The sequence below is a fragment of the Callospermophilus lateralis genome, chromosome 6 (assembly GCF_048772815.1).
Source record: "Callospermophilus lateralis isolate mCalLat2 chromosome 6, mCalLat2.hap1, whole genome shotgun sequence".
NCBI lineage: Eukaryota > Metazoa > Chordata > Mammalia > Rodentia > Sciuridae > Callospermophilus > Callospermophilus lateralis.
In genome coordinates, this window is record NC_135310.1 from 99,307,846 (window position 1) to 99,320,869 (window position 13,024).

Genomic DNA, 13,024 nt, shown 5'->3' on the forward strand with positions numbered 1-13,024 from the left:
TTTATACTTGTATTTGTACATTCCATGATTATAACTTTAGAACAAGTTCTAGAAGTAGACTTGCTGGAAAGGGTATATATGTTTTTAAGGTCTTCGATCTACATTGTCAAATTGGTCTAGAGCAATACTCTTTGATAGCCTTCTTCTGGAGCAGCACTGCTATAAATTCACATGCTGATAGGAATGTCTACAACTCTGGTTTTCAATGTTAGCTGTGTCTAGCCCTCCCCACCCACCTTTTTTGAGAAAAGCCCTCCCTGCTTTGCCCAGGCTTCAATGTGTAATCTTCCTATCCAGGTCTCCCAAGTAGTTGGGATTACAGTTGTGTGCTATTGTGCCTAGCAAATTTTAAAAAATGAATTAGCTATCTTCTTTTGCTCACTTGCATACTAAGATGTTGATCTTAAATAAATTATTGATCTTATATTAATGATCTGTGTCTCATAAATATCAGTTAATTTGTTTTATTTTAATTTTTTATTGGTTGTTCAAAACATTAGAAAGCTCTTGACATATCATATTTCATACATTAGATTCAAGTGGGTTATGAACTCCCATTTTTACCCCAAATACGGATTGCAGAATCACATTGGTTATACATCCACATTTTTACATAATGCCATATTAGTAACTGTTATATTCTGCTACCTTTCCTATCCTCTACTATCCCCCCTCCCTTCCCCTCCCATCTTCTCTCTCTACCCCATCTACTGTAATTCATCTCTCTCCTTGTCTTTTTTCTCATTCCCCTCACAACCTCTTATATGTAATTTTGTATAACAATGAGGGTCTCCTTCCATTTCCATGCAATTTCCCTTTTTTCTCCCTTTCCCTCCCACCTCATGTCTCTGTTTAATGTTAATCTTTTCCTCCTGCTCTTCCTCCCTGCTCTGTTCTTAGTTGCTCTCATTATATCAAAGAAGACATTTGGCATTTGTTTTTTAGGGATTGGCTAGCTTCACTTAGCATAATCTGCTCTAATGCCATCCATTTCCCTGCAAATTCCTTGATTTTGTCATTTTTTAGTGCAGAGTAATACTCCATTGTGTATAAATGCCACATTTATTTATCCATTCATCTATAGTTAATTTGTTTTATATTTTTGCTTATGTTTAAGTTATTGTAGGGAGCATAGATACCTTTAATAAACAGGACAAGCATTTTCAAACAAACAAGTACTACAACAACAACAAAAACAAGCCCAGTTCTACTGCAGTTTAAGGAGGTTCAGGGATAAAGAATGAAGAGGTAAAGAGTTAAAGAAGGAGAGCAAGATTTGTCTTATCCCCAAGGAAAGGATGGAAAAGAGCTGAATGGTAGTGGGATAGGAAAGAAGGTGACCTGGGAAAAGAAGGGTATTCCCAGATACAAGAAGGAGGAGGGAAGGACACAGAAGGTAGGGAGTGCTGCCTAGAAGTGGGGAGGGAGAGGGTAGTGTCGTTTTGCATTTTAGCTCTAGGTGTTGGAAGAGTTTGATTGTCCTTTGAAATAATTACTTGATGTATCAGAATATTCCGATTGTTCTTTCTTCCTAAAGCATAAGAAGCCTTCTCTTACTCTTCTCTGCACTGGGCAGGATCTCTTTCCTCAGTGAGGCTACTTAGTTGTAGTGTTTCTTTGTTACCAGACATTTCAACACAGGGACTCTAGGAGCAGCATAAATAAGCCAGAGCCTACTCCGAGCCAAAGGATCTGAATTTAAGTCTTGCCTTTTGCGGGGGTTGGGGGGTGAAGGGGGTGAGGGGGCTGGGTAGGGAGGGTCCCAGGGATTGAACTCAACAGCACTCAACCTCTGAGCCACATCCCCAGTCCTATTTAATATTTTATTTAGATACAGGGTCTCACTGAGTTGCTTAGCACCTCGCCATTGCTGAGGCTGGCTTTGAATTTGCAATTCTCCTGCTTCAGCCTCCAGAGCTGCTGGGATTACAGGGATGCACCTGTGCCCAGCTAGGCTAGGTCTTGCCTTTTAACAAGACTTTTTTTTTTGTTTGTTTTTTGTGATGCTAGGGATTGAACCCAGGGTCTTGAGCATGTGAGGTAAAGCACTATATCAACTGAGCTATATCCCCAGCCCTTAATAAGACTTCAAATCATTTTCTGGATAATTGTGGACAAATCAGAGACTTGGTTTCTTCTGTAAAATGGGGATGACAATATCTACTCTCCTGCTTATGGTTGCAAAGAGCAAATAGGATATGAATGTGTTAAAATGCTTTGAAAAGTTCAGTGCAAGGGCTTACTTGGAGCCGGCAGCATTTTTAGAGTCATTTTTGTGCTGGTGGATGTGATGGAGTTAGGGTTGTACAACTGAGGGGCAGAGAGGGGGGCCTTGTTTAATGGACTAGTGCTGGCACATACAACATTTAAGAGACCATCTGACAAATAGCCCTTTAACGCTTTCTTGCAGATGGCCTAAAGTTGCCAACATTTAATAAGAAAATTTGAATGCACTGAGCAATATCTCTTGGATATCCTATTTTCATTTATATGCATGATCTCAAAGTGTCTTTTGCATAGATCTTATCAACCTTATACCTTATTTTAATCTTTCAGATGAACGGGACAAAGTTCAGAAGAAAACATTTACAAAATGGATAAATCAGCATCTCATGAAGGTCAGTTTTTATTTCTTTCATATCTTGGAATTGTTTTGCATACTTCAGTTTATTGGGCAGTAATTGATTGTATAGGTTTGAAGCATAGCTTTGAGTATCAACTTGAGAATTTAAATTCTAGAGCATTTCACATGCATTTCAGGGATCTGTAATTATTTGGTTTGTGGCTTATGGGTAATGATGGAAGTGGGAAGAAAAGTACCCACTGATTACAGTGCTTTCTGTGACATTAGTAAAACCTACTATTACTAGACTCAAAAAAAATCTCTTCAGTTTAAGAAATCTGTAAATATTTATATGTTAAAGCACAAAAAAGCTGCATTTCTAGTAAGATTTTTTTTCCCTCTCTCTCTCTCAGGATTCAAGTTCTGGGATAAGATTTAAGTGGTTGGTAGAGAGTTAGATGAGAAAAGAATTGGATTGTAGAAGTACAGGTCTAGACTAGTTTTGCTTCTTGCACTTAGTAAACCCAGGCATTGGTCTTACGTCTCCATTTCTCTGCCTGTGAGGCAGTTAATAGTTGTGGTTTTTAAATGAAGATATATTTGTATGCCATGGGTTACTTTGAGAATCTGATATATAAGCTCTGCAAAAAAATACACATGTGCACAAAATTTGCATACCATTTCATGGAGCTTTTGGACTCCACTAATGCCTTTCTGAATTCTCAGGTAAGAAATTCTTAGAATTTCACAATTAACTGTTGGTCAGTTTTTTCCTCCATTTTTTTATGGACAGCCACGAAATTGAAAATAGTATTTCTGTGTTAAAAGAATTTTCTCACAAAGAAACATTATTTTAAATGTGATTGTATTCTTAGATAAGATTTGTAGGCTTGCTTATCTAAACTATCATATAACTTATGAGTGGTGCCAGTAATGTAATAGGATCTAATCACCTTCTATAAGAGTGATTTTTATTTCAGGAGCATGTCAGTATTACCTGAGAGACATGTCAGTTCCTGTCTGTTTCATCACTCAACATAACCCATTTGTCAAATTCTGTTAGCGTCCCTCAGAGAGGGCATGTCACCTACTCCCCAGTTGAGAATCACTTCTATAGGGAACTTCTGTTAATGCTGGGAGCTAAATCTTCTAGTGTGTTGACAAGAGATAAAAGGTTGAGACCCGCTTAGTGATGCTTTTGTGAAGAAATATATCATGAATTCTTGCTAGTCATGAATTCTTATGAAGGATGTCAGCATTCACCTGCCGTCTCCCAAACCTTTGTCTCATTCTGCATGTACCATGCACTGGTGTAAAACGGTCCCTTTTCCATGAGGTAGGACAGAGATGGAGCCTGTGCAGGCTAAGGTTTAGGGTGTGGGACTTTGGAGCTGAAACCTCCAACAGGATTTTCTCATCTCTAGGGTGGCTAGCTCTTTGAGGAAGATAGGCTTCTGTGGCTGCTGCTAGTCTAATAGTCTTTGTATTTGTGGCTTGCTGGGGGCTGAACAGGTAGGTGGGGTATAGAGGATTGCCCTGCATCTTCTGCAGCATAGCTACTTGAGGTTTACAAGTTAGTAATTAAGTTGCAGTTGCTGACTGTGAACACCAGAGAGAAGTAAAAGTGCAAATATGGTTCATTATGGGTACTAGATTTACTAGACAGATATATTTAGGGTCTACTATGAACATACTATGGACCAGGCATGTTGAACTGGCCATTCATCTTAGGATGAATTGGATGATTTAATTTAAGGAGACTGTCTTTGTTAAAAATATCAAAATACCAATTGAGTGGTTTAGAACAGAGGCCATATTACCAATTTTTAGGGCCCATCAATGTTCTTGGAAAGAATACTTACATTGTGTGTAATATACATCACATTCATTAAATCATTTATTCCTTCTAGCAACCCTCCAGGGTTAATTTAGTAGTCATACACAACCTGTAGAATCAGGTAGCAAGGGTTCAGATTTGGATTTACCTAGAATATATAACCTTCATGTGTGTATTTATGATAGATCTCAAAGATTTAAGACTTAATTCTGCTGTAATACAGTAAGAATTGAAAAAAAAATTAGTATTTTAGATCCAATAGCCAGTAGATAGATGCCAGTGTAACCTGCTGCCGTAATCAAAGTATTTTGTTTATTTCTTAGAGTCTGTTAGAGGTGAGAGTTTTAACTGTTGGCTAGGGGTATAGTTCTGTAGTTGAGCACCAGGTCGTATGCATGATTCCTTGGATTCAATCCTAGCACCAAAAGCAAAATGAAGCAGATCAAATAAAAATAAAATTACCCTCTATCAAATTAATAAATGACTTTGGGGAGTGGAAAGCTAGACAGTGTAGTTTTTAAAAATTTTAAAAATTTTTTTAGATGCAGATGGACACAGTATACCTTTATTTTATTCATTTATTTTTATGTGGTTCTGAAGATTGACCCAGTGCCTCACACATTCGAGATGAGTGCTTTATCACTGAGCTACAATCCCAGCCCTAGACTGGCTCCCATTCTTGTTCTGTTTTTACTATCAGCTCAAAGTAGACTTTTTTCCTAATCCATAGAGTTTTACATTGAAATTTTTACACAGAACTCCAGAATGTCAGAACATAGCCTTTTAATCTTTTATTCTTTTATCTAGAAGTTGTTGCATTATTAATCCTAAAGAGAAGAGAAATAATTTAATATTTCCAAACATGGTAGGACACTGGGTGTTAAGGTTTTTTTTTGTTTTGTTTTTTTTTTTAAATTAGTTAATCAGAGACAGTTTAGTCATGATGTGATCTTTTCCATGTTTGACCTGAGAGTTGTTGAGAAGAATGTTCTACTGAGTGAGTAATCAGCCACATCTCACTAAAAGAAATCTTGATTCTGGGCACAGTGGTGCAGGCCTGTAATCCTAGCAGCCTGGGAGGCTGAGACAGGAGAATCCAGAGTTCAAAGCCAGCCTCAGCAACCCTGAGGCACTAAGCAACTCAGTGAGATTCTGTCTCTAAATAAAATACAAAATAGGGCTGGGGATATGGCTTAGTGGTGGAGTACTCCTGAGTTCAATCCCTGGTACCAAAAAGAAAAAAAAAAAAAAACACTTTTGTTTTAGGTGGCCATTGGCAGTCATCCAATTAGTGGGAGATTAAAAAGTACGAATGTGAATTTTGGTTAAGAATCTTAATATTAGGAAAATATTTCTCTGTTGGTTTTCTTATATCTTCATGAGAAATACTTATTCAGGGACAACAGGGAAGGGAGGGTAAGTCTCATGTCTTTCTTACCCTGTCACATTCCTTTCAATTAGTGGAAAGTAGTTATTTGAAGAGTTTAATAAAAATAGAATCATGTTATATAAATGTTAAGGGAAAGTCTGGCCATGAAAAATTAATTAATAAAAATGAAAGAGTTATTGATGAATAAAGAGAAGAAATTGGGAATAAAACCATTCAGATAAAATCTGAATATTTTTGTGTGTATTCTATATCTTGTCTTTTTATTTATTTATTTTTTTTGGTATTAAGAATTGAACCTAGGGGTGCTTTATCACTGACCTACATCCCCAGCCCTTTTCCTTTTTTTTTTTTTTAAATTTGAGACAGTGTTGCTAAGTTGCTGAGGCTGGCCTTGAGCTTGCAATCCTCCTGTCTCAGCCTCCTGAGTCTCTTGGATTATAGGCATGTGCCACTGCACTGGGCTTTCCTTGTCTTGTTTTAAGTGTAGTCACAAGTAGTCCTTACAGCATACTTTATTTTTTTTTTAATGTTTATTTTTTAGTTGTAGTTTGACACAATACCTTTATTTTATTTATTGATGTTACGTGGTGCTGAGGATCAAACCCAGGGCCTTGTATGTGCTAGGTGAGCGTTATACTGCTGAGCCACAACCCTAGCCCCTTACAGCATATTTTAAAGAAGAGGGGGCAAAGAGTTTAAAGAAGAAAGGTGAGAAGGGAAGGGGCAATTGAGAAGGTTAAAGGGGTGCTTTGTACAGGAGGGGTGCTTCCTCATAGCCCTGGAGTTGTACACTGGGATGGTCCCAGGGTCAGGAGACTGCTTGGCTTCATGTAATGCCAGGAATACTGACTCAGTCTAGGGATGTATACTTCATCTTATAAATAATAGAGCAGTTTTGGGGGTGTGTTTTCTAGATTTTTATTTGATTTTATTAATTTTAATATTATTGCATTTAATATATTGCCTGGTCTTTTCACCCTCCTTGTGACTCCAATGAGAACGGTTCTTGGTTGTTCTGCCTCTTTGGATGGTGAGATTCCCCTTTAGAGTACTTGGATCCCCAAAAAGCCCTTCTTTACTGGATTTTCCCACATTTTATAAACAGTATATTGTGCTAAGAGCAAATTATTGTTGAGAGGAAAATGTCTCCTACAAGTTTTTTCTCCCATTGTGTGGCAGGTAAGCCCAAGCACAGGGAGGCAGCAAAAGCTGCTGATCCAGGAGCTTGACCTTCAAGGTCCAGCAAATGGGGCTGTGTCTAGGCTTTGAAGTTTGTGCAAACTTAACCTTCTTATGCCCTTGTCTGTCTGTAATGTGGTGGTAATGCTAGAGTAGCATGAGGATTTGTATGAAATGAACCATTAGCATAAAGCACAAGACTTGGCACATTGTTAAACTCTCAGTAAGTGAGAGCTCATGGTATAGGAGAGTGATTGACAAGTGGCTCTAAATCAAGTTGTAGAACGAATCTGAGTTGCTTTCAGTGTCCTTCTACCTCCCTCATCCATGTTCTTCTTTTCACCTTAAGTACTTTCCATTTTAGTTCACTCATTTTAGAAAATGCAGGAATTTGGGGTTTGGCATCTCTTGAGGAGGTAGAGTAGTCTGTGCGCTCCATGCCCTAGAGTCCTGCTGATGAGGCACTGACAGTTGCTTACTGGAGGTGATCCTGTTAGTGTTCCCTTCTCTCTCTCTGCCTTCCCCTCCCAGACTTTAAGAGTTGATGTGTTCTTCAATCTTTTTTGCTTCCTCTGCTCTCCCACACCTTCCTCATACAAGGGGAGTTAGTGAAGACCTGTCATTCTGAAAGGTTCTGTCCTCCTGCTTTGCAGGGCATCTTCCACATCATCCCCTTTGGTTCCCTCCTATAACCGAGGGGAGGCTTGCTACTAGAAGTCAAGAAGTGAGCATCTGGGGGCTGGGATTGTGGCTTAGCGGTAGAGCGCTCCCGTAGCACAAGCCGGACCCAGGTTTGATTCTCAGCACCACATAAAAATAAAGGCATTGTGTTGTGTCCATCTACAAAAAAGATATTCTCTCTCTCTCTCAAAGAAATACTAAAAAGAAAAAGAAGTGAGCATCTGAATGTGAGGGGAGCATTGTGTACACTGTTGGATTTCCTTGAGCACTGTGATATGTTACAGATCTTCTGCACATTCCCCTGGACCATGAGATTTTGTTTGCTTTTCTCTTCCTTACAGTTTCAACTATTTGTTTATTAATTCTTGTGACTTAGGAAGTTAGGATTTCTGCAGCTGTAAAATAGCACTTAGTGAGTGCCCAGGGATGATTCTGGCATAGTCAACTTGTAAAATTTTATATGGCTGAGAAAAGTAAACATAGCAGAGCTTTGAAATAATTTTTAAAGTTACTTTTGCATCTCTGTGTGTAAAGATTCTTTTTCCTTAAAATATTTGGTTAGGATTTTAAAAATATAACTTTTTCTCCAGAAAATAATCTAATATGGTGTTATTTTATATTTATCAGAGCTGAAAGTCCATTTGTTTAAAGAAAAGAGACTGGTTAGGTGAGACTTATATTTGTTGGTGAGCAGTTGTCTCTGGCTTTTTGCCAAATGTACTTAACTTAGTGTTCTGGTGTTTCACTTGTGTGAATGACTAAGCCTTCCTTATACTGATTGTTCTGGCAAGAATGTTTTTCTTTTGATTCATCATCCTTTGGAATACTTTTAAAAACAAAATCTAGTCAGCATACTTAGATCTGCTTCTGTTAAGTCTTTTCATACACTGGTAGACTGGATTATTTACCTTGTAAATCATGATTTCTAGGTTAGCTATTTGTGGTGGGAATGTTTATATATTATTATTTAGCATAATTTAAATGTGTGAAAGAAGAAAATGAATGAGCTTGTAACTATTTCTTCAGTTAGCTGAATTTTACCTGGAGAATTGTTCCAAAATACAAAATGGCTGATATTATTTTATTATTTACAGCATTTATTTATACCCATTCTGCTTGAGGCACTATAGCTGTCTCTTTAGAAACAGGAGAGTCTCGTATGACTGCTTGTTATTACTGATCACATGCATTTCTGTCTTGCTATCTAGAAATTCATAGGAGAAATGACACCTAAAATTTTTGAGTATTTGTGGATTAGCACTTGTCTTTGGTGTGGGGAGGTGTCATGAAAGAAGGAAGCACTTTATTTTCGGAAGCACTTTGACAGTTACCATGGTTTATAAGGTTCCTTTTAAGTGTTTACTTGGAATCAGAATTAGGATTTGAGCCATGACTGAGAGGCTGTGTTTAAGAGGAATAATTTAAGGTGATGAATGATTTTTAGGAGAACATTAGAATCTGGAGAAATCCATGTGATGTGATTTTCTTGCATAGGATTCATCCAGTTGGCAACTTACAATGGAAACATATTCCACAGCACCTATCTGCTGCATTGTAAAGTTATTCCATAACATTGGAATTTTTTCTAAACATTTTCTTCTTTTTTCTAAACTTTAATATATTGATACATAAATTTATTTGGAGAGAAGGAGGCCTTGGATTCCAATGTTGGACCACACCCTGTTTGTTAGTAACCTTCTTGGTTTTTACATGGTAGACACCCAACTGACTATCACATTTTTATCTCTATTCCATTATGTCTTTGGAAAACTTAGTTGACCCATGGCACGGATTTCCTTCGCTCACATGACAAAGTCATCGTCTTCATGGCTCCATTGAATCAATCATACTATTCTTTCTTTTCTTTTTTTAAATTTTTAATTGATTTTTAAAAAATAAATGACAGTGGAATGCATTATAATTCTTATTACACATATACAGCACAATTTTTCGTATGGTGGCTGCAAGGAAATGTAAACTCCCAAGCTGAGAACACAGTAATTTCTTTTAGAGAACAGAGGTGTGTGTGTGTGTATGTGTGTATGTGTGTATGCATGCACACACATGTCGGTGCTGGGAGCCACAGCCAATTTATATGATGCATGGCATTTTTGATTGAAAGGTGACGCCAGCTAGCCATTGAGATGATATGATTATGTTAAAAATTACATTCATATGGATACCGGACTCCTGCTGTTTACCTGGGCCTGCTGCGGGACTCCTGGAGAGTTCCCATTGGTTGGGAAAGTGCAGTAGGAGGGAATTCCGGGGGAAGTTTTGGCGCTGGGGGTGCGGGAAGGAACCGGCGGAACGCCGCGTGGGTGGATCAGGATTCTTCCTGGACGCAAACGTGGTATTTGGCGGTTGTTTCAAAAATAAAGTTTGTTCCTGTTTGAGTGGCTCGTGATCTTGTGCCCAGCCAGACAGCGGCATGTCGGGTTTCTGTTCTCTTGACTAAATGGCTCAGGGGTCACTCCAGGTAAACTGGGATAACTGGGCTGCACAAAATAACTACATAAGAGACACAAATATCTTTTTCTTTGAGTGGCTGTGACAGCTCCTCTGACCTTAAGGGTCTGCAGGAAGAGAGAGAGAGAGCACATGCTAACCCCTTGTACTGAGGAGAAGCTATTTAAATGAGGCAAGGGGTCAGGTTTCAGGGGGCTGAGTCTATCTTCATGATATCCACTGTCAGCAGGTTGACTGATATCTAGGTAGGCCACACCCAAGGGCACAGTAAGAGGAGGGGACACGCACAAGGCACTTCCATGGAACATTCTATCCTAAATAGGGCAAGGGGTTATATTACAAAGTAACAGGTGAGCATAGGTCCACCCATGGGGTTGTAGGAAGACAAAGCCCAGGCACAAAGACACAGTCACTCCAACCCTAGAAGAGCTGGGCAGCCTAGCACCATGGGTATCTGACACCACATTGCCCAGCAGGGAAGTTAACTTAGTCATATGCTAGGTTGGTCACACACACACACACACACACACACACACACACACACGGGTGGGTGGGTGACAACGATGGGAAAGTAACTCTTTGCTCTGTGTTCTTGATCATTGCATAGTTATTGAATAATTAATGGCCACAGACGGTACAGGGGACTTTTTGGATGATTGACTTGATGAAGATTTAATGAAAATACTGCTTATTAAATTATAATGCAGTGTTTCTGCTCTTAAAGTCTACAATATATTGTTTTCAGACCTGAGATTTATACCAGTGAATTATATTTACATGGAGGGCTTGTTAAAATAGACAGGCCCACCTCAGGAGCTTCTGATTCACTAGATCTGGGATGGGGCCTGAAAAATTGGCATTTCTAACAAGTTACAGAAATTTTTGTTTCTAACAAAATGCTGATGCTGCTGAGCTGGGCATTTCTTTGGGAACCTCTGTCATAGGTAAATGGATCAATATGTAAATAGCCATCAGTTTCATTTGGCAGATCCAATAAGCATTTTAATATGATTTACAAAATAATAAAAGCTGTCTTTTATTGAACCCCAACTGTACGCTAGGTATTTTACCATATTATTATCAATATTAATAGTAAAGGCTGCTAATGTTACTGGAGTGCTAACCACATCCCAGGATCTGCCACTTTTATGGCAGTGTGTTTATTTCTTACAACATTCCTAATGGACAGGTTCTGGCAGTTATTATCCCTGTGTTACAGATGACAAAACTGATGCACAGATATATTCCATAATTTCCAAGTTCATACAGGTGGGAATTCTTATGGAAAACAAGGCTAAGAGAGAATATATTATATCTACTAGGTTGGTCAGAAGTTTAAAGAGAAAGTGAAGGTTGTACTCCAGTCTGTCTGACTCCAGGTCCTTTGCTCTCTCAACTGTGTGTATTATTAAGGATAAAATTGGAATTGACTGATTAAAGCTTATGGGGAGCAGCTGAACTTGACATTTGGACATTGTTTCCCTTACAAATAGGACTTGTTATTTACTTTATTTCTGTTGTGTTTTAAGAGATAACAGTGCACGTAGTTGAGGAAGGTTATTTATTTATTTTTTTTTAAATATCTGGTTACAGGCCTGGGTTATGGCTCAGTAGAAAAGCGCTTGCCTCGCACATGTGAGGCACTAGGTTTGATCCTCAGCATCACATAAAATAACAAAGAGACTGTGCCCATGTATAACTAAAAAAATACTAAAAAAGGAAATATCTGGTTAGAAGCCTCAAGTATAGAATCTAGGAACAAATCTTACAAATCAGATTTTTACAAATGTGAAAGAATAGTTGATATTTTCAGAACTGTAAGAGATACATGGAAGAGTATGAAATGGTTTTGTGTAGATAAATACTAGACCAGGATTGAGAATCTCTGAATCTTTTCATCATGAAAAATGATGATTGAGTAGAATGATGATTTTCATCAGGAGGAATAATAATAGAATCCTCCTCATTAAAAAAAAAAAAAATCCAGAATAACCCAATGCTTAACATTCAACAGGGCCATATTGAATTTCTGGTATCATCAGGGCTGTTTTTTTTTTTTTGTTTTTTGTTTTTTTTTTTTTAAAAAGAGAGAGTGAGAGAGGGAGGGGGGGGAGAGAGAGAGAGAGAGAGAGAGAGAGAGAGAGAGAGAGAGAGAATTTTTAATATTTATTTATTTTTTTAGTTATCGGCAGACACAACATCTTCGTTTTGCATGTGGTGCTGAGGATTGAACCCGGGCTGCACGCATGCCAGGCGAGCGCGCTACCGCTTGAGCCACATCCCCAGCCCCATCAGGGCTGTTTTTGAAATACACTTCTCTATTTTTATTTAGCTTGCCATTTTATTAGAGATATTAAATATATATGTATGAAATAATTAATCAGGCAGGTTAAAGTGCCAGAATGAAGGGCCAAACAGTAAGGTTTTAAGAGGTCAAAGCCAGAGACACGGATGGGTTGGCTCTCAGTAGGAGGTGGGAGCTGTGTCAGAACAGGGAACTTGACTTAAGGTGGAGCAGAGGAGAGGGTGGGTGGGGAAGCACAGTGAGTCTAAAGTCCTGGGCTGCCAGGGCCTGCTAGAAGGAGATCAGATAGGGTAGAAAAAGGTTAAACCAGATGTGGACTGGTGGCACATGGCTATAATCCCAGAGGCTCCAAGGCTGAGACAGGAGAATCACGATTTCAAAGCCAGCCTCAGCTGGCACCTTAGTAAGGTGCTAAGCAACTCAGTGAGACCTTGTCTCTAAATAAAATACAAAATAGGGCTGGGGATGTGGCTTAGTGGTTAAATGCCCTTGAGTTCAATCCCTTGCACACCCCCTGACCCCAAATAAAAAAGGTCAAGCCAGAAAATAAATAGTGGTGATCAGCTAGTGAAGGATGCTGCTAGAAGTTTTTGAGGACAA

The 13,024-nt window shown here is 38.6% G+C and overlaps 1 protein-coding gene across 10 annotated transcripts in view; it reads left to right on the forward strand.

The window, feature by feature from the left end:
- The window catches only part of Dst (dystonin), a 345,440-nt gene that overhangs the window by 91,675 nt on the left and 240,741 nt on the right, over positions 1 to 13,024 (forward strand). For all 10 annotated transcript variants that reach the window (XM_076858540.2, XM_076858545.2, XM_076858542.2 and 7 more), the window contains one exon: positions 2,557 to 2,618. In XM_076858540.2, coding sequence (XP_076714655.2) covers positions 2,557 to 2,618 — 62 coding nt within the window. The remainder of the gene's footprint in view (positions 1 to 2,556; positions 2,619 to 13,024) is intronic.